General features: G+C 42.5%; 1 protein-coding gene across 4 annotated transcripts in view; it reads left to right on the top strand.

Moving 5' to 3' along the window:
- asic1b (acid-sensing (proton-gated) ion channel 1b) overlaps positions 1-23,410 on the top strand; it is a 237,842-nt gene that overhangs the window by 187,896 nt on the left and 26,536 nt on the right. For 3 of the 4 annotated variants that reach the window (XM_049575106.1, XM_049575101.1, XM_049575088.1), the window contains 2 exons: positions 15,108-15,258; positions 22,317-22,444. In XM_049575106.1, the coding sequence (XP_049431063.1) occupies positions 15,108-15,258; positions 22,317-22,444 (279 nt within the window). Of the gene's footprint in view, positions 1-274; positions 1,057-15,107; positions 15,259-22,316; positions 22,445-23,410 lie in introns of those variants that run through there. The other variant, XM_049575095.1, reaches the window with a different exon arrangement.

Raw genomic sequence — 23,410 nt, 5'->3', positions numbered from 1 at the left:
GAGATCAAGATTGTGAGGCACACAGAAGGAGCGTGTAACTGCAATATAGACCTAACTGGGTGATTTCCACTAAATCCATTATCTCTGGGGCATTTCTCAGATTTTCAGGGACTAACTGTGTGTAATTTTGATGAAATAATCCCCTGAACTCCTGTTGCTGCACAGTTGCGCACTAAATCAGTCTGGAGAACTTCGCTCTCCCCCTGGACAAGCTCAGGGAGAGCTGTGCGACTGACAAAATACTCCCCCATCAGCGCCACAAGCTGCTGCTCAGTGCCAGGACCGAGCGGAGCTGCGTGCGCTCCCCCCACCCTCCCTCTCCATCTCTCTCTCCAAAGTCTCTGACAAACAGCAGCCATCTGAGAGCGCAGAGGCGAGTTTCGGCTCATTCACTGTGACCACAGCGGGACCGCTGTTGTAAGCGCGCACCAGCTTTTCTCCAAAATGTGCCAGTGCGACTCATCTGGATCAAAACCGAGACCGGGCTCTCTCGCCGAAGCCGGGAAGATCTTCTTGAAACACACCACCTTTCATGGCCTGAGGCACATCTTCCTCAGCGGCTCCTACCCGCGGAGAGTTGCGTGGCTGCTGGCTTTCCTGGCAGCTCTGGCCATGCTCTTCGCCTGGTCCTCAAACAGAGTGCGGTACCTGCTCTCCTCGCCCGTGTACAGCAAGGCGCACATGGTGTACGCCAAGCGGCTGGTTTTCCCAGCCGTCACCATCTGTAACCAGAACCTACTGCTGCCGCGGCGCATGAAGAAGACGGACATATTCAGCGCGGGGAGGTGGCTGGGACTTTTCGGGAGGAACTGGCAGGTCTCCCCAGCTGCCCGGGAGGCACTCACACCTCTGGGAGACGGCGGAGGGAGCGCAGGGGGCGAGCCGCCCTGGTCCCCACTGTCTCGGATTTTGGACTTCAACCACTTTCTTCCTCCTCCGCGAGAGTCCCAGCCGTCCATGAGGCAGCTGCTGGACCGGCTGGGACACCAGCTGGAGGAGATGCTGTTGTACTGTCGGTACCAGGGAGAGCTCTGCGGGCCGCGTAATTTCAGCACCGTGAGTGTGTCGCCAAAGTTCATCCTTTGATTTAACCCCCCCTCCCAACAGGTTGATGCATCTTTTATAGGTAGATGCAGCTTTTTCAATTACAGCTCTGAGTCAGGAGGTGAACTGTTGTAATTGCCTCTCAGTATCGTTTACGTGTTGAGCGGATGTATATCAACTGGCCATAGGGTAATTAATTTGCTTTGAACACATGCAATCACAGGGCTGTACACAATGCGCATTTCTCTGCACTGTTGCTTGGTAATACGCATCAGTAGTTTAATTAACTCTCTCTCCACCTCTTAAGCTCACGCCATATAACATCTTGCATATCTATATATGGACATGTGCTGTGCTACACTCCATATTGACTTTACATTGATTCATCTTACATAATTGGATTCCAGCTCACAATAAATCATCATAATGTTGCTGCATTATTCCGTAGTTTCCCTAAATTCACTGAGTTGAAGTGTTTATATGATATTTACGTTGATTGATTGATTGTGGCATTTTTTTCCCCATAAGCATCTGCTCTTTGTTCGGCACTCCCTCTCTCTTACTCACCAAGTCCCCTTTTCTTTTCATCTCACAATTGTCACCTACAAACATGAACACTGGAAAATTATGCCTGTAAATTCCACCGCAAACAATATCAAAAGTTGGATTGTTTCATCGGAGAGATGATTGCAGTCTTCTGCATTCACCATCTGGTCTGAGTGGTTCCCTCTCCTCCTGTCGTCCATCACTGCTGAATCAATGTGTGTGTGTGTACAGTCCTGTGCTGACAAGAGACCAATCTGCCCCTAATGAAGACTTTTGATTCATTTAGCGAGGCTTTACAACACTCCCAGACACTGTGATGGAAAGCAGTTAGCGCTGGTCTCGTTGGTAAACTGCAGCCCCATTGATTGCACTCCATCACTGCGTGGAGAACAATGTGAAAGCCGGCATTCCTCTCTCTCTCCCACCTCATTACCCAAATTTGTTTTCAGTTAAGTAGATTTTCTTTTGCTGTTTGAAACACAGTTTGATGTTGGGGAATCAGGGGTATTTTTTGCTGTTCGCAGCAGGCGTGACCGAGGGTTATTTTATGTTTTGAGGGAGATTTAAAAATCTGAAACTGCTTGCCTTTGGTGGCAGCCCTCAGCCTCTGTGTCATCAAACCATATCCACCAATAATGCATCAAACAGATGGTTTTTTATGTCCTCGCAAATTTATATGCAACGCATCTGGAGCCACAAAACAAGTTATCACAGTCAAACACATTTCCTCCTACCAACAATTTTAGGAACGCTTGATGTTGTGCGGAGTCTTTTTAAAGGGTGACCAAGCAACAGGAACCTATTTCAGAGATAAATGCCGAGGTCTGAGTTTTGGGGATATGTGCTTGTGCATAGATAATCAATGATGCCCTGCTAGGCTTCAGGGAGAGCAACACGAGCTGTCGGCATGAGTCAGACCAATAGAATCAGTCACACTTGAGAAGTGAGGTGTGGAGGAGGAAGGCGAGCTTGTCTACATACAATGGATCTCAGGATATATTGACTTTTGTGCAGGAGCCCCCCATGTGTCTGGGTCTCTCTTGAAATTCTATAAATTTGGTCCACTGGCCTCATCAATCCATCCCTCTCTCCATGCAGCTGCCCCATCCTTCTTCATCCGTGCCTTAACAACACACATGCTTAATCTCATCCGGCTGGTCTCCCATCACTCGCAGGTCTCAGACATTGATTTCAGTTACGAAATCCACCTGAGAACATGCAACGACCCTGAGTCCCCCTGTGAACCCCATTGATTCACAGATCCCCCCCCTTAAATCTGAAGGTGTATTCCCTGAGTGTATTTGGTGCTTTTTTTGTAGATTTGTGGATCAATTGTAAACAGAAACTTCATCCTAAAACTCCTGGTAGAAATCTATAGCTAATGAAAACAGCTTTTGATTTGTGGACTCAGTATGTGCCTCTTCTCTTTATCACATATCAGTAACTGACCAGACATTCAGAGCTGCTTGATGTTTACAGAATGGCTACAATAGGAAGTTTCAGCCATCTTAAACAGTGATCATAAAGTGTTGCTGGCTTCTGCTAGACTTGCTGAAACTAGAAATTGCTTAAACCTGCATTACTTGATGTTTTGACTAGGGCTCACACCTTGTGGTTGGTTGGTTGATATGCTCTTGTCTGACCAAATGCTCACCGGTCAGATATTGGCAGATTTTACTTTCAAAGCTTTTTTCCCAACTCAAAATGCCGGGCTGGGAGTTCTTGACAGGGATTTTGGAGGCCTAGCGCTTTGTCAGTTGAGACCCCGTAGTTCCATCTGGTTGCTACGATACAAAATTTCCACTGAAGTAAATATGGCAGCACCAGGTCCACAGGAAGTGCATCAGGCATTAGGCCCATTTCCACCGCTTTGGGGTAACTTTGGGGTAATTTTACGGGGCCGGGGCCGTTGGTGCATGTCTCCACCGCAGGAACCACCCCTGAAGGACAGAGTTCCGGAACTTTTACAGGGGCTAAACAAGTCCCTGCCTCGGAGTAGGTACTCAGACCCAGAGAGACTCCTGGCTGGGGCTTGGGGATTACTTGGTGCTGATTGGATATACCCAGGGCGGGATGTGACGTTTTATAATTACTATGGTTATCGTAGATTATCTGGGCTAACCGTTAGCTGTTAGCCTTTAGCAGTGTCTGTAATAACTCAGTAACTCAATATACGGTCCGCGAAAAAAATATTTTTTCCAGCAGATATCTTAGTTACGACATGATTGAGCTAGCAAAGCAGTTTTGTGTTGCTATGTGTGGTATTTATTCAGTTTTGGGAAATCACGATGTCTAGAAAGCATTAGTGGCTGCAGCTGACAGTGACAGCTAACAGCAGCAGCAAAGCTAACATCAGGACGTCATCTGTTAAAAGCCTCCTGTTATCGGATACGACATGAAACTACTCCAGTTAGCTCAATCATGTTGTAACTAAGACATCCGCTGGAAAAAATATTTTTTTTCACGGACCGTTTATTGAGTTATTGAGTTAATACAGACACCGCTAACGGCTATCAGCTAACTACGTCCCTAAGCCCCTACGTCGCCCCAGTCAAAATCCCTAAGCCCCTACGTCGCCCTGGTCAAAATCCCTAAGCCCCTACGTCGCCCCGGTCAAAATGGTCATGTGACGATTACGTCACAGAGCCCGGTAACTTTACAGGAACCTTCCTTCTACTCAGCCCTCTCAGTGGAGACATGGTGATTGAGAAGGCCGGGCGAGAGGACGTTCCTTTAGTAGTTCCTGCCCCCCAAATAGTACCAGGAACTTCTTCAGTGGAAACGGGCCTATCGAAGCCAATTTTTGTAGTGGCCAAGTAGTGTAATTACATCCGTCAGATCATGCCATGTGGTCCAGAAAAACTTTTTTTTGTTGACTTACATGACGAAAGAGGCGTCTGTAAATCAGCGGGGACATTTTTTTTGAGTGTAACAAGCCCCCAGAATGACTCATTTCACTATCAGATTTTGATCCATTCAGTCTGATAACATTTGGAAAGTGTACAGGAGCTGCATGTGGGGGCGATAAACCTGAAGTAGCTAGCTTGGCTGGTGGAGGTCTCTCGTGCACCTGCTCTATGGGCCACACAATGTGGAAGCAGTGCTGATCATCTTGGTTGGTTGGCTTCATCCACCGCTGAGAAACTTTCATAGAAATGAACAGGGCCACACCTCTTTTTATGCATCCATGGTTGGCACAAGGTAGAGTCCTTGCTCTGGATTTTGCTCAGGATGAAGGGAAGGCTGAAGCACATAGGCAGAGAGGTTGGACCCTCTTCTATTAATCCTCTTCTCTGTTGTTGTTTAATAGTTGTACATGATGTGACAATTGGTTTTAGTGGTAATTGTCCTGCCCCTTTTCCTTTGTGATTTGATGGTCGGGTAAATAGTGAAAGTGACGAGCACAGCTTCTATCCAAAATTGTGCCTAAAAAAAATTTTTCAGCTCTTGGTGACCAGAAAAAAACCCTAAACATGCAACACTCAGTGCAGAAAGACCCTTAGTGCCTTGTTATGACACTGGCATTTGTAGCACAGTGTAAATCTGTGATGCTGTCATTGCAAAGAATTCAAAAACTATGCTGGGTTCAGGAACAAATGCTTTGGTGGACACACAATGCCGCCAGGTAAAATGTAATCATTGCACTGTGGCCAGTAGATTTTTTTTTCCTCCACCATCGAACAATCAATAGGTTGAAGAGAAGATTTTCTTTGGTTGACTACAGCCCTTTTTTTGAACACTCTGAGGCAAGATTACAAGCTGTCAACAGTTGTCATGGTGAACTTGTTCTCAAGCAGTTGCAGAGTTAGACATCCAGCAGACACAGAGGAACATCAGTGTTCATTATATTCATATTTCTGACAACCTGATGAATGTAGGTCCAATATTCACTTATCTTTTAGGTCAGTTTTTCTCTTCACCATCTCCTGAGAGAAATATCTTGCTCTTCAGCTGTTAAATGCTCCACTGTGTTCACCAGCTAGTCGCTAACTTTGTCAGTGTATTGTTTGGTGCTCGGCAGATAGGGCCCAGTTTGTTTATCAGAGCTTTTCCACTGAAAACAGCTGGCTGCTCTGCCCAAAAACGATTGTGATGAGAGCACTGAGAGTTAAAGTTGCAGGCAAACAATGAAAGACGCTAAAAAAACTCTAGACTTGAGGGGAACTGCAGAGTCAAATAATTCTTTGCGTTCATTAGTAGGTGTGACCTCTTTGACACAACACTTAAAATTACTGATCGGAGCAGAATTCACCACCTAAAGGTAAAAATCCACTAACACTATTTTATCTACCAGTAGTAGCAACATTTATCCATAAAGCAACACAACCGTACACATTTTATTTAACAGGTGTGACTCTTTGACTCTTTCTGGCTGGAACAACTCTCACAGTAAGCTTTTAGCTCTCCCTACCTACACATTTAACTCTCACCTGGTCTCTGACCACGGATCAAAGCAATCTTTTTTTAAAGTGAGGTACGACAGGTGGACAGAATAACCTCCTGTGATAGATAGTGCATTTATAAATCTCATTTCGAGGTCCATTTAGTAGCTCTGCTGGAGCTTTTGGGAGTATCACATGGTCCTCATCAGCAGATGAGGCAGGAACTGTAGGTGTTGAAGCTCTCTGTGATTCTGAGCACTTCTTGGACTTCTCATTCGTATTGCCTTAAAAGTTGAGGTTCACAGTTCCTTCTTGACCTTGGAAACAGTAGTTGACAAAACAGTCTCATCTCAAGGTCCTTTTAGGAGCTTTTCTGGATTCAGATCTGCAGAAGAGGATTTTGTGATATGCATGAAAGCTCCACAGCAACTACGAAATGGACCTTGATGTGAGATTTGTTTTTGAGAGATTTGAGAAGCTTTCAGTAATGCTCAATTCAGAAGCTTTTTGTTTGTGGTGTTGTATTGGAGTGATGAGAACACTCCCTCCTCATACAGATGAGGTATGATGACAGAAAAAAGGTACACCAGAACAGTAAATTTCCAAATTTCATTATCTGCACATTCACTGTTTGTATTTGTTTACGACAATTTATTTGCAAAATTCAAAGTGAATATATAATCAAATCCTATTTTTAGCTGAGTTGATTCAGTGCAAAGCACAAAGCCAGGCAATCTTTCTGAGGTGTGTGTGTTTTGTTGCTGTCATAACACATTGCACCTTTGTGCTCAGTGCTGATTTTAAAAATCAATGGAGAGGAGAGAAAGTGGCTCCCTGGCAACTTTAGGGAACAGCTTGTGCATCCTTGTCACATTGTCATGTGAGGGATAGCCGAGGGCCATCTCAACACTCTCGGGCTGTCTGTGAATTATTTATCGAAGAGGGAGACGGTGACATTTCTACACCCTGCGAGAATGAGAGAGGGTGATGTCTCTCTCAGTGTTTTTCTCATAGGTGGGATCGGTTTTAAATATTTAATTTCTGTGTTTACAAGTTCAGAAGATACAGCGGTTCTCATTTAAATGCAACGTGTATATAGGGCTCAGTGTAGAGCAGTGTGAGAACCAAATGCAATACCAGATTTATCTCCTCAGAAAAGCTGCTTAGGCATCCCAAATATTTACACACCCCTAACGCTGTTTGAGCCACAAGGTTAATACCGACATGTTTTAAATGCTTACCATCGCCGTGTGGAGCCCTTCAATACTGCCCTGATTGCTCCACTTCATTTAGAATTGATTAATTAGGAGCTTTGCTTTTGTTTTTGCAATGATGAGGTTTCTGCTTCTGGTAAAAAGGTTGCACTTTTCCAAAACAGCTCCTGCTGAATTGTTATGATGTATTTGGGGAATTTTTTACGCTGCACAGACACCACCAACACTGAATCGTATAGACGGGCTGTTGGATCGACAGACATGAAGAAGCTTGTTGAGACTGAGTGCAAACCTCAAAGCTGCAGAACACAATGAAGATCCTGACTCCCCAAGGTCACCACCGGCACCCACTGCTGCTGTGCTTCACTCAATGCAGCCAGCACAATATCCTGGTTACCACAGCAACTCTGACTACAGGCCTCAATCACCACGTTATCAACACACGCACACACACAGATGGCAAGGAAGGGGTGGCTGTACGCGTGCATGCGAATTACCGTACACACACTCTCCCATGTGCTTTTTCATATTCCTGTACAAATGTGTGTGCGTTCCCTGGGCTCATGCTGAGAAGCAGACGCGCACGCTTTCACACAATCAGCAACAATGTTATCACTGTTTTTTTTATACCTATCTGCCAGATGCAGCATTGCCTCTTTCTCTGGATATTCAAATTTGTCACCTGAAAAATCAACCATTGCCTACATTTAAATGCAAAAAATGTGCATTTTTTTTTTGCCCTTATTCCGAAAAAGGCAATATTCATACTAAAGCGCTCACATAGCTAATGAAAATGAATATTCCACTAATATTCCCGTTGACACGCAGCTGTGCATACTCCAATTAACGTGCCCAACACGTCGTTTATCATGTCAAAATATGGACTGGACTGGAACCACTTGTGCCTTTTTGCTTCTTTGTGTCAAGATAGGATTTTTCCACCAGTGACAGATTTGTTCAAGCGTCTAAACACAGCCTCATGCTTTAATCCTTCAACCACTTTCTTGAGAAGCTCAGCATTGCTGTATTTGTGCGTATGTCCAAAAACCTGTTGCTATCCAAGTCTTTCATAATGTTTAAAAGTAAGTGTGTGTCTCCCTCTGACCAGAAAGGTTTGCTTTTCTTTTGGGCCCGCCTCACAAACTGTTGGCTGGTTGGTTTGTGTACATTGACTGTATGAAAGAAGTTCAATCAGGAAAGACTCATTAGCATCTGCACATGAGAATAAAAAATGTGAAGTCTTTGGCAATTAGACCCCATCGAGATGGCATGCTTTAAGGAGGGTAATGAATCCGTAGTCCAATAGGGAACCCTCCCAGGGTCTAGATGCTGGTGGTGGTAGAGGTGGTGAAGATGAGATGAGAAGAAGATGGAGAAGTGCTGATGATCTGGATGAGTAGAGGAATGAGTCTTCATTGAGCTTGTCCTGGACTCTGGATAAGATGGCTGGAGGTGAACGAGCAGGAGGAGCAAGACAATTCTGCCTAAAATGATAGCTGACAGCAGCAGAGCAGATTTGAAATTTTGCAGTAGCATCCTGATTGGCTGATAGAGATTGTGGCAAAGTTTGATTGGATAACTAGAAGAGTGAACGCCCATAGACAGCTGATTAGAGGAATCAGTTGGAGTGGGTGGAAGAGGATTGTGAATGGATGAGCGCAAAGAAAGTCTTTCTGATTGAACTAATGCTGAGCTTCATTGGACACAGCCACCATGATGTCACCCATTGGTTTGTGGACTGCCATTTTGAAGCTTCGAGTTTTGTATAATGGTTGTCGCCATCTTCATTTTTGGGAGGCAGAAGTGGACTTATTTGGACGAGAGGGTTGAGCTGTGGAGCAGCAATGGGTGGATCTGCCTGAGAATCCCAAGGACACCGCTGTGATAGTGGCTTGTGTATCAGAACGTAGCCAAGCCAAAAAGCATACCCTGCTTTATCATCTATTTTACCGCAAAGGCCTTTGCACACCAAGTCCATATTTTTCATATGCATTTTTGTTATCCTTCTTCCAACAAAAAAAAATACTACGCCCAGAAACCTTGCACATTGAGTCTGATATGTTTTATTTTTCCATTTGTTGCGAAAAATTTTCAACACTAGACAAAATGTAAATCAGAATCAGAAATGCTTTATTGTTCCCAGGAGGGAAATTGTGAGACACATTTGCTCCCCTGCTTCTCTCCAGTGGATTTACCTCCTTGGCTGTCGCCACTCTCTTCCCGCATCTTGCATTTGGCACCGTGGTTATCTGAAGGGGATGAGCTGTCCTCCCTCTCTGTCTCCATAGTGTTGCTCTCTCTAACTCTCTCTGTCAGTGTGCAGTCCACATCCTCCTCCTCCTCCTCATCACCATCCACCTGAATATTACTAACTGACCTGTTGAAGTAGGCCACCTGAGTTATGAAATGATACTCTGCACCCTGTTTCTCTCTCTTGATGCAATATGTTCCCACAGGTTATTCCACATTTTCTTTACTGCGTCTTGGTCTAATGACTCTCTGAAGTCTTTTGATGAATGCAAAAAAATGCAGAATATGAGCCTGTTCCAAAAACTGAAAGGATGGTTAAAGTTTCAGAGTCAATGTGAAAGTGGTTGACACATCTTGAGACTGTATTTATTTTTAAATGTGCGACAGTTTTGGACAAGGAAGACAGACTTGGTGTGCAACGGCCTGAAATGGGAGACTTGAAACTAGCAATTGAGACTGTTTGTGTACAGCGCATCCACAACGACACACAAAGATGGCTGTAAACAGACAAGACGCTGTGTGGTGCAACCTATGGTTAAATCCACAGTTGACCTTTCGCTAACCCCCGCCCCTGTGTGATGGTCCAACAAGCTGTCGGGGTAAGCATGGAGCCCACACTGTAACTAACTGCACTCCCTGAAGAGATATTTTCATGTTTTTGGAAGAATTAAACAGTGATTCCAGAGGGAAGCAGACAGAGGGGTGTACAGTCTGTGTTTGAAGGATATATCAGGATGTCAAACTGACTCAGCAGCAACAACAGGTTAAAAAGACAAAGATAGTTAGAAGCTAAAGCCGAACTATAGGCTACAGATAAAAGGTAAAAGTGAACCATCACATCACCGCTGATCGCCACAGAAGACAATGAATATAAAGGGAAACTTTGCCAATACTGAACCAGCTGTGTGGCATCGCAGTGTGTGCAGATGAACAGTGTTTGGCCGGACAGGCAGGGATCTCCGGGAGAAGTCAAACAACGCTCATCTGCACACAATGCGCTGACACACAGCTGGTTGAGTATCAGCAAAGTTTGCCTGCTTCCCTTCACTGGTTCCTGTACAGCAGGGTCGGTCTTTGTTTCACTGTTATAATCATTAAAAAGCAAAAGCAGCATATGTATACATTCAGTAGGCTATATCTTCAGTAGCTAGCTAGCTAACCCTACACTTTTCAGGGTTTGATTTTGGTTTTAGATCAGGGAAGAAATGTATATCTTTTTCCAACCTCTCCAGGTAACGAGTATATGAGTATATGAAACAATTGCATTAGAGTCAGTGGTGCACAGCTGTGTTGTTGTCAGACTGGTCTGAGCCAGCCCGATGCTACATTATGATTAGCCAGTCTGCATCCAGGGGCAGGACTTAGCGAAGGGTCAGCTGAGACACATATTCTGAATGCGCTGTATAGTTGTCCAAAGAATGCTCATAAAACCAACATGCCTTGATTGTAAAATGCTAGATTTGGCATATACCAACAAATCAGCTGTTTACATGACCGGTTTCAAATTCTGAATAATAGTGGAATAAGCTTTAAAAGGGTAAAACCATGGAAAGAAATTGTCTTTTACTGGGTTGGTTTTAGATCTTTAAGTAAAATATGGTTGGTTTGGCTTCTGCAGAGTTTCATGGGGAGAATCTGTGTGTATTAAACTCTCAGAGACCCTTTATTTTCTGCAGGATTTTTCCCCTTCTTACCATCAGATATCTTGTGCAGCTCATGCAGGTGGTGTCTAGTTTTCCCTGCCTTATATTCCAAAGAGTAATGATAAACAGTGATCTGATTATGGTGAGAGGCGACTCCAGGACTAAGATGGATTTCAGGGACATTTTATTGATGTTTGTATCCTGCTTGGGAATCACTGCACATAGGCGGGTGTTGCGGGCACTGTTTTTGACTCAGTTTTTCCACTTACGCACTTGAAAGGTCACATTTCATATTGTGTCCACATATCAGAAGGCTTTTTATTACATTTCACCACTTTGTGCCGGAAAAGCTTCCATATAGGCGCACCCTGGGAGGGCCATCCATTGTGATTCCCGCTCCATTTTTTCCCGCACACTTCACTGAACAGGATTCACATTATGCTAACTTTTCCTTTGTTGAGACATGGCTGCAATTTTTTTTCTTCTTTTCAGCTCTGTGCATCTGGTGTTTGTGACATTTTAGTAATTTGTCATGTAGTGCTAATGTCTGACTCATAAGTCAGCCATGTAATAAACGCCTCCTTGTGTGCTTCCAAGGTCCTCACAGTGCATTCAAAGGAAATAAAGCAACATTCTTAGGGAGTCTTAGCTATAAAAAAAAAAGGCCTTTTGTACAAACTATGTGTTGTGATGAAGTTATTTGTACCACTATCTCACAATGAAGCCTTATCTCTATTGTATGTTGGGAGTACAATATTTAGACAAAGAGTGGAGGACAAAAAGGGGGAGATTTATTTCCAGTATTACTTTTCTTCTCCTTTGACAAACCCCTCCCCCACTTCCTTTTACCATTTCCTCATATGAATGTCAAAATGTTGAAGGTTAATAATAAGCTAATTGTGAGCTAGGATGCTTTGATACAGGCTTCGCATTCATACGGCTCCACAACAACGCAGAGGGACATTTTATTTTGGATCCTGGCCATGGCTTTCCATTTCCTAATGTCCATGATTCGATTACACATCCATTAGTTCACTGGCAATCACGTCTTTGCCAATAGATCACAGATTTCCGATGGGCTCTATAGTAGCGCCCCAGTATAGTATGTGCCTGATCCACTAATAAGACAGAACACACTTCAGGCATGCGATCTGAGGGCAGGTATCGTCTGGATTTGACAAGGCCATGCCATGTTCATTGAACTCCAAGTTGCATCTGCAGATTTTTGTCATACTGTGGAGATAAAAGTGGAACTGAAGCATGTTGAGCTCGCTTGATCTGTTCTCCCCCTTTTTTTTTTCAAGATGCTTTGAATCCAGATGGGAGAGAAAAAGAGTACACTCTGTGATCATTTGATTACAGCTGAAGCAACCAGTCCATTGTGAGCAAAAATTCACAGACTCTAGCTTCTCAAAAATAAATATCTTATTTGGTTTTGTTGGTTTTCTATTATAATAAACGGAGTATTTTAGGTTTTGAAGTTTTAAGGCCAGGCACACTAAACCAACATCAAAGGACTGGTGATGACGAAGACCTCACATCACCTGTGTGTCAGCCAATGTCAAACCAGCAGGTACATTCTGCACCAGCATGAGAGGAAATAACTCCATAGCAGCAGGCGGCGGTAGTCTGTTTTTGTCATTCAGAAAGGGAAACCAGAAAACTGACAGGATGGATTCAAGACATTAGCCAGTTGGCACATTAACAACACAAACTGATGTCAAAAGAACAATGCCAAAGCGAGCAAAACCCAATTACGAAATGTTCCTGCTAACGAGTTCAATGGCTAAAAAATGATTTTACCTAATATAACAAGTTTGTTTGATCTCACTCCCTCCGGACTTAAGCAAATTGTTTACTTTCCTCACTTCTGTTTCTCTTCTCCTGCACTGAGCCGAACTGCCAATCAGAGTGATTTGGGCTTCACCATCTCCGATGCTGATTCAACATACAAAATTGGATAAAAAACAGCTGACAAGGGGCAAATAGTGCCAATTGTGTGGGACACACTGCAAACACCAGGGCCGCAGATGCTCACAGACAGCCTGACACTGACCAACAGCCGACTGTCAGCTTGGTGTGTCAGGGCAGACAAAACACGACATTAACACAACTCAGCTGCAGTATATGATGAGGTTTTACTATCTCCTGACATTTTTACAGACCAGTCAAATAATCCTGAAAATAACTGCTGATTGATCAGTAGTGTCACTACTCATTAGCTGCAGCTGTGTTTGATGATGATAAGAGCTAATGACTTATCGAGGTCAGCAAAAAGGATTGAGATCATGTCCATATGATATTGTCAGTTGTGTTTACATGTGTGTTTGTTTGTATAAGAATGTCACTAAAATTTTAGCCGACATGACCAGAATAAACAGCAGGCTTTTCCCTAATATTTCAAGACTTGGACGCAGTGCCTAAGCCGAATGACCAGAAACAAATTATGTTGAGACATGTTTTGCTGTCATTTCTGGTTGAAAAGTACATTCCCCTTTGAAAGGGTGCACTTATTATTATTATTATTATTATGATAATAGTAATGGCTTTATTAAGGGCACAGAAAAAGGTCCATAGTATACCACATACAAATAGACAACAAATACCCAACACTACATTATGCAAGTTGATATAAAAAGAAATTATTCAATAAGCTGCATCCACAAACAAGCTGGAGAGCCAGTGGCCCCACAGTCTCAATGGAAACCTGACTGAGGTCAGCTCAGGGTAGGCCAAGACCTGGATGATGCCATTTTCTGAGACAGAGGCTGCACATGTATCGATATATAAGATTTCATATGAAGGCAGGGCAGGTAGGCACACCAACATTTACTGACATTTGGCTGGCACTACACCATCATGGAGGTTTAAGAAGCAGTCTCATTCCATCATTATAGACCACATTAAGTCTTTGCGTGTTGCTCTTCCTATACAGTAGAAGTACTGTAAGTGGGCAGTATACAGCGGTCTACAAAATGCCCTACAAAGAGCTATCTTCACATTAACTCATTACATACTGAATTTGCAAGCATTATTATGCTGTTATAATTGTATCAGTGGCATAAAATTCTATCAAAATGGCAATAGTGTTTATCGCAATTATGTCTTGGATAATGTACCGCCCAACTATAATAGTTATCGTGATGGGCTTAATTAGGGCTGCGGCACAACATTTGTTTCATAATCGATCCATCTGCCAATTACTTTCTGACTCTATTAATCACCTTTAGGTCAATAAAAGTGTCACAAAATAGTGAACAGCTCACCATTTTAATTTCCTGGAGCCCAAGATGACACTTACAGATGACTTGTTTTATCAGACTAATGGTCCAAAACCTAAAAATATTCAGTTCACTGTCATATATGGAAAAGAAATACAGAAAGTCCTCACAGTTAAGCAGCTGAAACCAGTGAATGTTTTGCACTTTGCCTAAAAAATGACTGAAATTTTATAGTAATTGCTGTTTAATTTTCTGTCACCCAACGCACTGATTAATTGAGTAATTGTTTCGGCTCTGATGATAATTATTGCACCTTATTAAAAAACAGAAATTACATTTACTAAAATGTTTACCTACTGTGTATCAGGAGTTCTGACAAGAACTTAAACCACTTTTTGCAGGATTTACTTTGACGCCAGTCGTTGTTGTTGTTGTGTGCGAGGATATTCCACTCCAAAATAAAAGTCATGTCATATTCAGTCAAGCACATACTGTATCATGCAGCACTGAGAGGGGTGAGGACTCGGTTTGTCAACAGCATCTCAACACTAAGACCTCTGAGGTCTGCAGCTGACAGCGTAACAAGAAGGGGTTCCTGTTGGGTGCTTTTTTCAGCTGCTTTGCAAACAATCCTCCACTCTGCACTACCTTTAGTTCCACTTTTTAAGGGGTATTATAGCTACACCTGCAAACTGTTTTTTTTCACCTTAGGGTTAGGATTGAGATGCAGCCTTAAGTGGTGCTTTTCTCTCCTGTCGTCTTCTTTTGGCCGTGAATCGCTAAAATCTCTGTCTTTGTGTTTTTCAGATATTCACACGCTATGGAAAGTGCTACACTTTCAATTCAGGCCAAGATGGACGACCCCTCCTGGTGACGATGAAGGGTGGAATGGGCAACGGCCTGGAGCTGATGCTGGATATCCAGCAGGATGAATACTTGCCTGTGTGGGGAGAGACTGGTAAGCTCACCTGGAGTATACATCACATGAAACACCCCATTCCCAGTTTTGAAGACCTCAGCTAAAATTCCACAAGATTGGTGTTTCTGTTTACCCTTAAGCAAGGACTGTGAGTTGAAAAGAGATTTTTTTCAATCAATTGAACACCAAAGTGGCCAAAGTTATTTTCACTGTTGGTGGAGGAAAAACTATCCCAGTGATAGATGCCTGATGGTCCGTGTTACACGCAATGCAAGCACTATTGATGCATTATAAATCCCTACATCCATTTAGTGTAGGGAACATATGCGTACTTTAGACCAAATAGGTTAAAGACGTGTTCTATCTTTAGCAATTTTATGCTAAGTTATGCACCTGAAATATGAAACACTCTTTAAAATATTCCCAACACTTTCATGAATTATGAGTGATGATCCTGAAAAACACACGCTGTGATCATTTGAAATGCACCCGCCATGCCCACGGGATGTTATCGACTAATCTGTATAAAGACAGATAGATATTGATCAGGAAAACTTTATTTCATTGTAATATAATTGCGTCACTTGTCAGTTAGGCTTCATGTCCACATGAATCAAACAGAAGCATAGCCATTTGCCTGATACAAAATCAATGGAGGCTACAGGCTCTTCCATCCAGGGCCGTCCCCTCATCAACGCAGTCGAGACATCTCCGCGCCACTGCAGGAGACCCTGAAACTTTGATTTAAATGCGGCTGCATATGCTGCTGTGTGTTTATATCAATATTTTATATGCACCATGCGATGAATGTAAAGAGACAATTCAGTATGGTCACAGAAACACTCTGCACACGATCATCATTAAACATGAAATACAAAGCTGCGACTCTAATATTTAAATATAAAGCTGCATGTTCTCCAAGCCTAAATGATTTAATGATATTAATATGTAATGCCCTTTATGTAATATAATTAATGATTAAAGACTTTTGCAAGAGGGGATGTGGTGCAAACCTAAGGATGCAGCAACTACAGTTCATACGCAGTCATATACTTTATTCACTTTTCATTATTTAATTTATTTTTGCGTTATTTTATTGTTTATGTTATCATCATATTTTTCTTTAAGGAGATTAGTTGGTTGATTTTGTCATTAATGTCAAAATGATGCAGATTGGCCATTGATTATTCCTCTTATAACAGCATTAAGTAGCTGTTTGTTTAATTTGGCTGGATGCCGTGCAATGCATAATGTGCCAGTTCAAACACCTGGGGTCTCATTTATCAAAGCACGTAAGTTCTGAACGTGTGCGTAGGAACTGTCCGTAAGAACAAGACGATTGGTATTTATCAAGCATGTACACGCACAGCTTCACACAATGAACAGTGATGAATCTAACCTGTTCATCCATGTTGTTCTTCAGGTGCCGGCTCATTTACATATAGACATACACCAGGAATACCAAATATGGTCAACGTTTTCCTCCGGAAGACTTTGTAGCCTTAATAAAGAGCTACTTGTTGTGGACAAAAGTAGCAAATTAACTTTCTCTCCATTACTGTTCTTGTAGCGTAGAATCTGAGATCAATACAGCTGTAAATGAAAAGTACGCTGAACCGTCCTGTTTTGTTTGACACCTCCACAAGAGGCTTGTCCAGAGATAAATGAATGAAGACACAGTATTGGACAGGTGATTGACAGTTAAATAAAGACTTGCACAAAATAAACATTGGGCACAAAAACACTTTAATATACACTGAACAGAAATGTAACTGCAACACTTTGGTTTTCACTTTTTATATTGAAGATCTAGGACAAAGGACTTGTTTCTCTCAAATTTTGGTCCCAAATGTGTTAAAGTGTGTGTTCGGGAGCACTTCTCTTTTTCCAAGATAATCCATCCACCTGACAGGTGTGGCATATCAAGATGCTGATTAAACAGCATCATTACTACACAGGCGTGCCTTGGGATGGTCACAATAAAGGCCACTCTAAAACGTACACTTGGATCACATGATGCAATGCTGCAGATGTTGCAAGCTTTGAGGGAGTGTGCCATTTGCATGCTGACTGCAGGCATGTCCACCAGAGCTGTTGCCCGTGCATTGAATGTTGATTTCACTACCATAAGCTGTCTCCAATGTCGTTTCTGTGAATCTGGCAGTACAGTCAATAGTCCTAACATCTGCAGACCCCATGTAACCACACCAGTACAGGACATCCACATCCAGGGTCCCCACCTGCAAGATCATCTGAGCAGCCAACGGGCAGCTGATGCAATAATTGCCTTGCAAAACCGAAGAATGTCTGCACAAACTGTTAGGGCGTTTCTTAATACCAGGTGTGACATATTAGAAATGCTGTTCCGTACCTGAGTACACTTGCCTCATTATCTAGGCTATGTGACATTTTTTTGTGCTACAGTGAAGAAATGGGCACCACAGACGGACTCTGCTGTACTGGGGTTTGTCATCAACGGGGACAAGTGGAGTAGCGAGGCAAAGCTCTGCTCTGAGCTGGAGGAGGAACCGTTGCAGTGGACACAGAGCTCTCTGCTGTCTCTACACATTAACTGCACTTAAGACCATACACGGATTGACCAAAGTGTTCATACTCATCAAATAAACTACTTTGGGGTCAAGTGTTCTTCAATCCAGGCCGAGGTCCCTGATGATAGAAACTGCCTCAGGGAAGCTCATCTGCGTGACTGTTGTCCTCACCAGGGTGTTGACCTGACGACAGATCATCATCGCAACCAACTTGAGTGGGCAACTGCTCACCATTGATGACGTCTGGCACTTTGGAGAAGTGTTCTCCTCATGAATGAATCCAGTGTGGACAGAAATTGCTTATCTATAGCCCTATTCATGTGAAATGTATAGTTCAGAGTGTCAAATGAATAGTAAATGTCCTTATTAAAGATCAAACTGCACATTTTGGAGTGGCCTTTTACTGTGACCACCCCAAGGCACACCTGTGTAGTAATGATGCTGTTTAATCAACATCTTGATACGCCACACCTGTCAGGTGGATGGATTGTCTTGGCAAAGAAGAAGTGCTCACTAACACGGATTTTAACACATTTGTGCGCAAAATGTGAGAGAAATATGACTTTTGTGTGTATAAAAACATTGTAGATCTTTTATTTAAACTCATGAAAGAGTTGCATTTATATTTTTTGTCAGTGTAAAAAATTGTTTGTAAATCAAATTAAATACGCCTATTAAATATTGCCATTTTTAAGAGTTTCAGCAAAACAATGCTAATTTTGTTTAAATGAAACATCATCAACAGATCCTCTGGATGTCTTTTGCCTCCACAGGTGCTCATTAATGGAGTATTAGAGTAACCAGTGGAAATAGAGTCATTAAAGGCATAATTGAACTCGGAAAGAAGTGATTACCTTGTCTCCTAAATAAAAATGTCTTCAGGAATGATGCCTCACAGAAAATAGCAAACATATTGATTAACTAGGGATCATGTGTAACAACAGCAAAACTGCTGTATATCCAACCATCTATTTACAGACTCATGCAGTATAATCCAGGCCTCATTTATTCAGTGGTGGAGTCTGGATTTGAAGAGAACGTAGATAAGTTTCACTTTTAGATAGTTTTAAACTGTGTTTGGGAAGCACTGAGTCTACGACTAGATAAATGAGACTTGGATTTTACTGCACGAGTTGTGTGAGAGTTTCTCAACGGATGTTTTGATATAGTTTTGCTATAGTTGTTAGACGTGAACCCCATTAAATCAATAAATCAATATATTCATCATTTTCCGTGGAGGCATGAGAGAAAAACAGAGCTTTCTTCATAATTCAAGGTAGCACGGCATGACTAATTGATATATACATCTGGTCATTTTGTAGGTGAAGTATTCCTTTAAGCACAAGGAAAAATTAATAACTCAGATTCTGTGTGTAGAAATGAGTGTTTGCGTGGTCGAAGCACAAAACTGTGAGTGTGCGTGGTTGATAAATGAGGCCCCAGGTCTAAACAAGTAGCTGAGTATCCTGGATATTTCATCCATTTTTTATACCCACTTATCTCTGTCGGGGTTGCATGGGACTGGAGCATATCCTAGCATGCATTATGTGAAAGGCAGGTTATTCCCAGGACGTGTCGTCAGTGTATGAGAGTGTTTGTCGAACACGTGTAGTTGCTCACTTCCACACATACAGGCAAGTTAGAGTTTTAACTTTGCATGACATGCGTGTTCGGGGAGGAAACAGGAGCAACCAGAGGAAACCCAGGCAAACACGAGGAGAACGTGCAAACCCCTCACAGTCGGTGTTAAACCCTTCATGCAGTGAGGCAACAGTTGCAGCCGCGGAGGGCCTCTGCTGATCAAACAGTACCTAGAGAGCTCAGCATGAGGCATAAAAAAGAGAAATCTAGGAAAATGTGAGTGGGCAGGTGTGATGGTGTCGTTTGATAACATTTAAAATTAGCTTCCGTGCAGTCTGTAACTGATGATAAGCTGATATAAGCATATGATTTTCTTGTTAAAACCATAGCAACAGTATGTCTCCATGTTATATCAACTGTTTTTTAAAGGAACAGTGTGTAAGATATAGGGAGATTTAGAGGTGTAAAGCAGTGAGGATTGCAGACTGCAGCCAGCTGAAACTTGTCCTGGTTAGAATTCATTCAGTGTCCGTTGTTTAGGAAGTTTGCACCTTTATCCACAGAGGTCTCTTATTCTCCAAAACAGACAGACCAGTTGATTTAAAGTGGTAAAAACATTGAGTAAAGCAGCTTCATGTTACAAATCAGTTTCCGTTTATGCTGTTTGGCATGTTGGAGACAAGCCTTCTCTGATTACTTAAGGTCCAGACGTTCAGAAAGGTTTTCACTGTGACTTCTTCCTCTCCCAAACAAATGGACCAGTTGATCAAAATCAGTAAAAACACCAATTAAAGCAGTCTAATGTTAAAAAATCAATGTTTTTCTGACGCTGCTTGTTGCAGAGGGGCTGCTAACTATGGTGGCCAACACAAAAATTCAAATTGCGCTATCTAGAGCCAGTGTTTGGTTTGGCTGTTTCAAGCAACTGTGGAAACATGGCTGCGCATTATGGTGATCTCCATCGACGAGGACCTGCTCCCTATGTAGATATAAATGGCAACAAAAACCCGATTCTTATTTCCAGGTGATTACACACCAAAGAAAACATTCATTTTCTGTAACCACTTATCCTGTTGGGGGGGGGCTGGACCCTATCCCAGCTGACACTGGGCGAGAGGCGGGGTACACCCTGGACGGGTCACCAGGCAGGGCTGACACATAGAGACAGACAACCATTCACACTCACATTCACACCTACGAACAATTTAGAGTCACCAATTAACCTGCATGTCTTTGGACTGTGGGAGGAAGCTGGAGTACCTGGAGGAAACCCACACTGACACGGAGTGAACACACAAACTCCACACAGAAGGGTAAAATACAGACAAGTTTAAATGTATTGAAAGCTTATAATTTTGATTAATTAATGTATTTTTTTATGTAGTAATTTGAATACTTGAATACCCAGTCAGACCTCGAGGGGAAACATTTTTCAGGCTTCTTAAAAATCTCTGTATCCTCCTTGGTGTTTGAGCAGTAGACGGAATAATATTTTACAGTGTGTGCCTGCTGGAGAGACAGTGGACATGAGCAGGGAGCTGGACAGCTGATCCATTGATCTGACGTTTATCCATCAACGTGAACAGAATCTTATCAGCTCAGAGCTGCTTTAATCGATTTCTTTTTCAAATCAAATGACTGAACTGTTGCATTATACTGTGCGCGCATCTGTTGGCTTGGAAAGAAAGAAAACATTTTTATTATATTAGAACACATTTCCATCAATATACTCCCCTAAATCCTCCACACACTGGACCTTCAAGACATTTCCTTTGTAATTGTTGAATACCTGAAATTACTTCTCAACAAAACTAGGCAGTGAAATCATTTCAAGGCAGCTTGTGCAGCGTCAAGTGTGATCAAGTTTGCATTTGGTTCCAAGGTTCAGCCTGAATCATTATTCCAATTGTATGAGGATGACAGATGGCCATGACTTAAAGATGACATGCGCTTGTGCAAGCAGGAGCTTGGGCACTACTTATGTATATTTTGCTGCTCCAAGCCTCAAGCATTAGTCTTGGCAGCGACAGAAGATGGCTTTGTATGGCGTCTCAGAAGAGCAATGTGTAACAGTTAAAGTCTGTCGCTCTTTGTCGAAGCCCTCATGCTGAATTCCAGCCGCATCCCTGAGCTCTTTAATTGAAAATAGTGAGAATGCCTGGCACTTAGAGAACGATGCCGAGTGACAAGCGGGGAGGAAAGGCGGCAGGAAACAGACGTCCTACTTTATCCCTGAGCCAACGCTCAAAGGGACTAAATCTCTTGAATCCAGTCTGCCATCGCCATGATAAGCACTTCCAGGTCTTTGCGTGTGTGATAGAAATATGTTTGCACAAGTAAAGGCTTGAGTCACCATGTCATTGTGATGTTCCCCCGATCTCAGTATCAAAGAGGCCCATCTGCTTCATTTAAAATCTATACAGCAGAGTGCAGCAGAGTGCGAAGGAAGCTGTCAGCTGTATTGATTTTCCTTTTATCCTCATCATCATTTATTTATTAATTTCTCCATTCACTTTCACGTCACCCCCTGCAGTAAATAAGACTCCTGTGGGGCTCGTATTGTCATCCACCGCTCTACTTAGGAAGTCCATCTTCTTTGTCCTTTCACTCCTCATTGCGGCTATTGTTAACTTCAGAAAGATCACAGTGTGTTTTGTCATCCCTGGAAGTCCATAGATGTAACTAATGAATAAGCAATTACTTTTTTAGGATTGCATCTTTTCAGCTCAAGTAAGAATAGAAATTAATGATATTTTATAATTTCCTGTGTTTATTTTTCTCAGGTTCTTTTTTTTGGATTTTGTTTCCTGCTTATTTTTCTCTCACTGGCTGAAACATAATCCACCGCCGCAGAGCCTTTTCTCCGTTTGATTAGTAACAACTGCTGCTGGATAGATCATGCAGGCCAATATGTGCATACAAATCATCATCCCTGTTGTAAATGTCCTAACCTCTTCTTGTCAACAGACGAGACATCGTTTGAAGCAGGGATCAAAGTTCAGATCCACACCCAGGATGAGCCGCCGTTCATAGACCAGCTGGGCTTTGGAGTGGCGCCGGGGTTTCAGACCTTTGTCTCCTGTCAGGAACAACGGGTACGTCTTGGAAAAGATGACAGATCTCAAACACAGGAAATACAAGAACACGTCTCAGCACATTTTTTCAGGGAGAATCTGTACATTAAAGGGACAATTCACCCAAAATCAAAGGTGCATGCTTTTCCTCTCACCTGTAGTGTAATTTAACAATCTAGATTGTTTGGATGTGAGTTTCTGAGTGTTGAGATAGTGGCTGTAGAGATGTCTGCCTTCCCTTGAATTAATAGAATTAGATAGCACTCAGCTTGTGGTGCTCAAAGCACCAAAAAAAAAAAAAAAGATTTGAGAAACTCAGCAGCAATTTCTCTTCCTAGAAATCATGACCCAGTTACTCAAGATAAACCACAGACCTTGTTGTGAGCAGTTTCATGTAGGAACTATTTTCTCTCTACCAAACAACACCTGCCACCGTGCAGACTGAAGCGTGGATCGTCATGTGGATGAGAGGCTCATGCTTATGGCGGGATGTAAACATTAATGGTGTCCTCCTCGGCTGAGCTGTAATGTTAGCTAGCTCAGTGGTGCTAGGTGAGCTCGCAGTAGATGCAAGTTTACTTCTTCGCAGTGATACGGTTGGCGGATGTAGTTCAGTAGAAAGAAAATAGTTCCTACATGAAACTGCTCACACAAAGGTCTGTGAATTATCTTGAGCAACTGGGTCATGATTTCTGGAAAGAGAAATTGCTGTTGAGTTTCTCAAATGTATTTTTTGGCTTTAAGCACCACAAGCCAAGTGCCATCTAGTTCCATTATATTCAAGAACAGACAGAAATCTCTACTGCCGATAGCTCGGCAACTCAACAAACAGTCGATTGATAAATAACACGTAAGGAAAAACATGTGTTTTTAATCTTGGAATGAACTGTTCCTTTATTTATGGCCTTCTAATTTAATTTCAAGGATTTTGTGTCTGTAAAATGAATAATCAAAACATTCAAAAGGATGGGAACCTAAAATGAGTCA

Source organism: Epinephelus fuscoguttatus, linkage group LG1 (assembly GCF_011397635.1).
Source record: "Epinephelus fuscoguttatus linkage group LG1, E.fuscoguttatus.final_Chr_v1".
Classification (NCBI taxonomy): domain Eukaryota; kingdom Metazoa; phylum Chordata; class Actinopteri; order Perciformes; family Serranidae; genus Epinephelus; species Epinephelus fuscoguttatus.
This window is presented reverse-complemented; position numbering and strand designations above follow the sequence as displayed.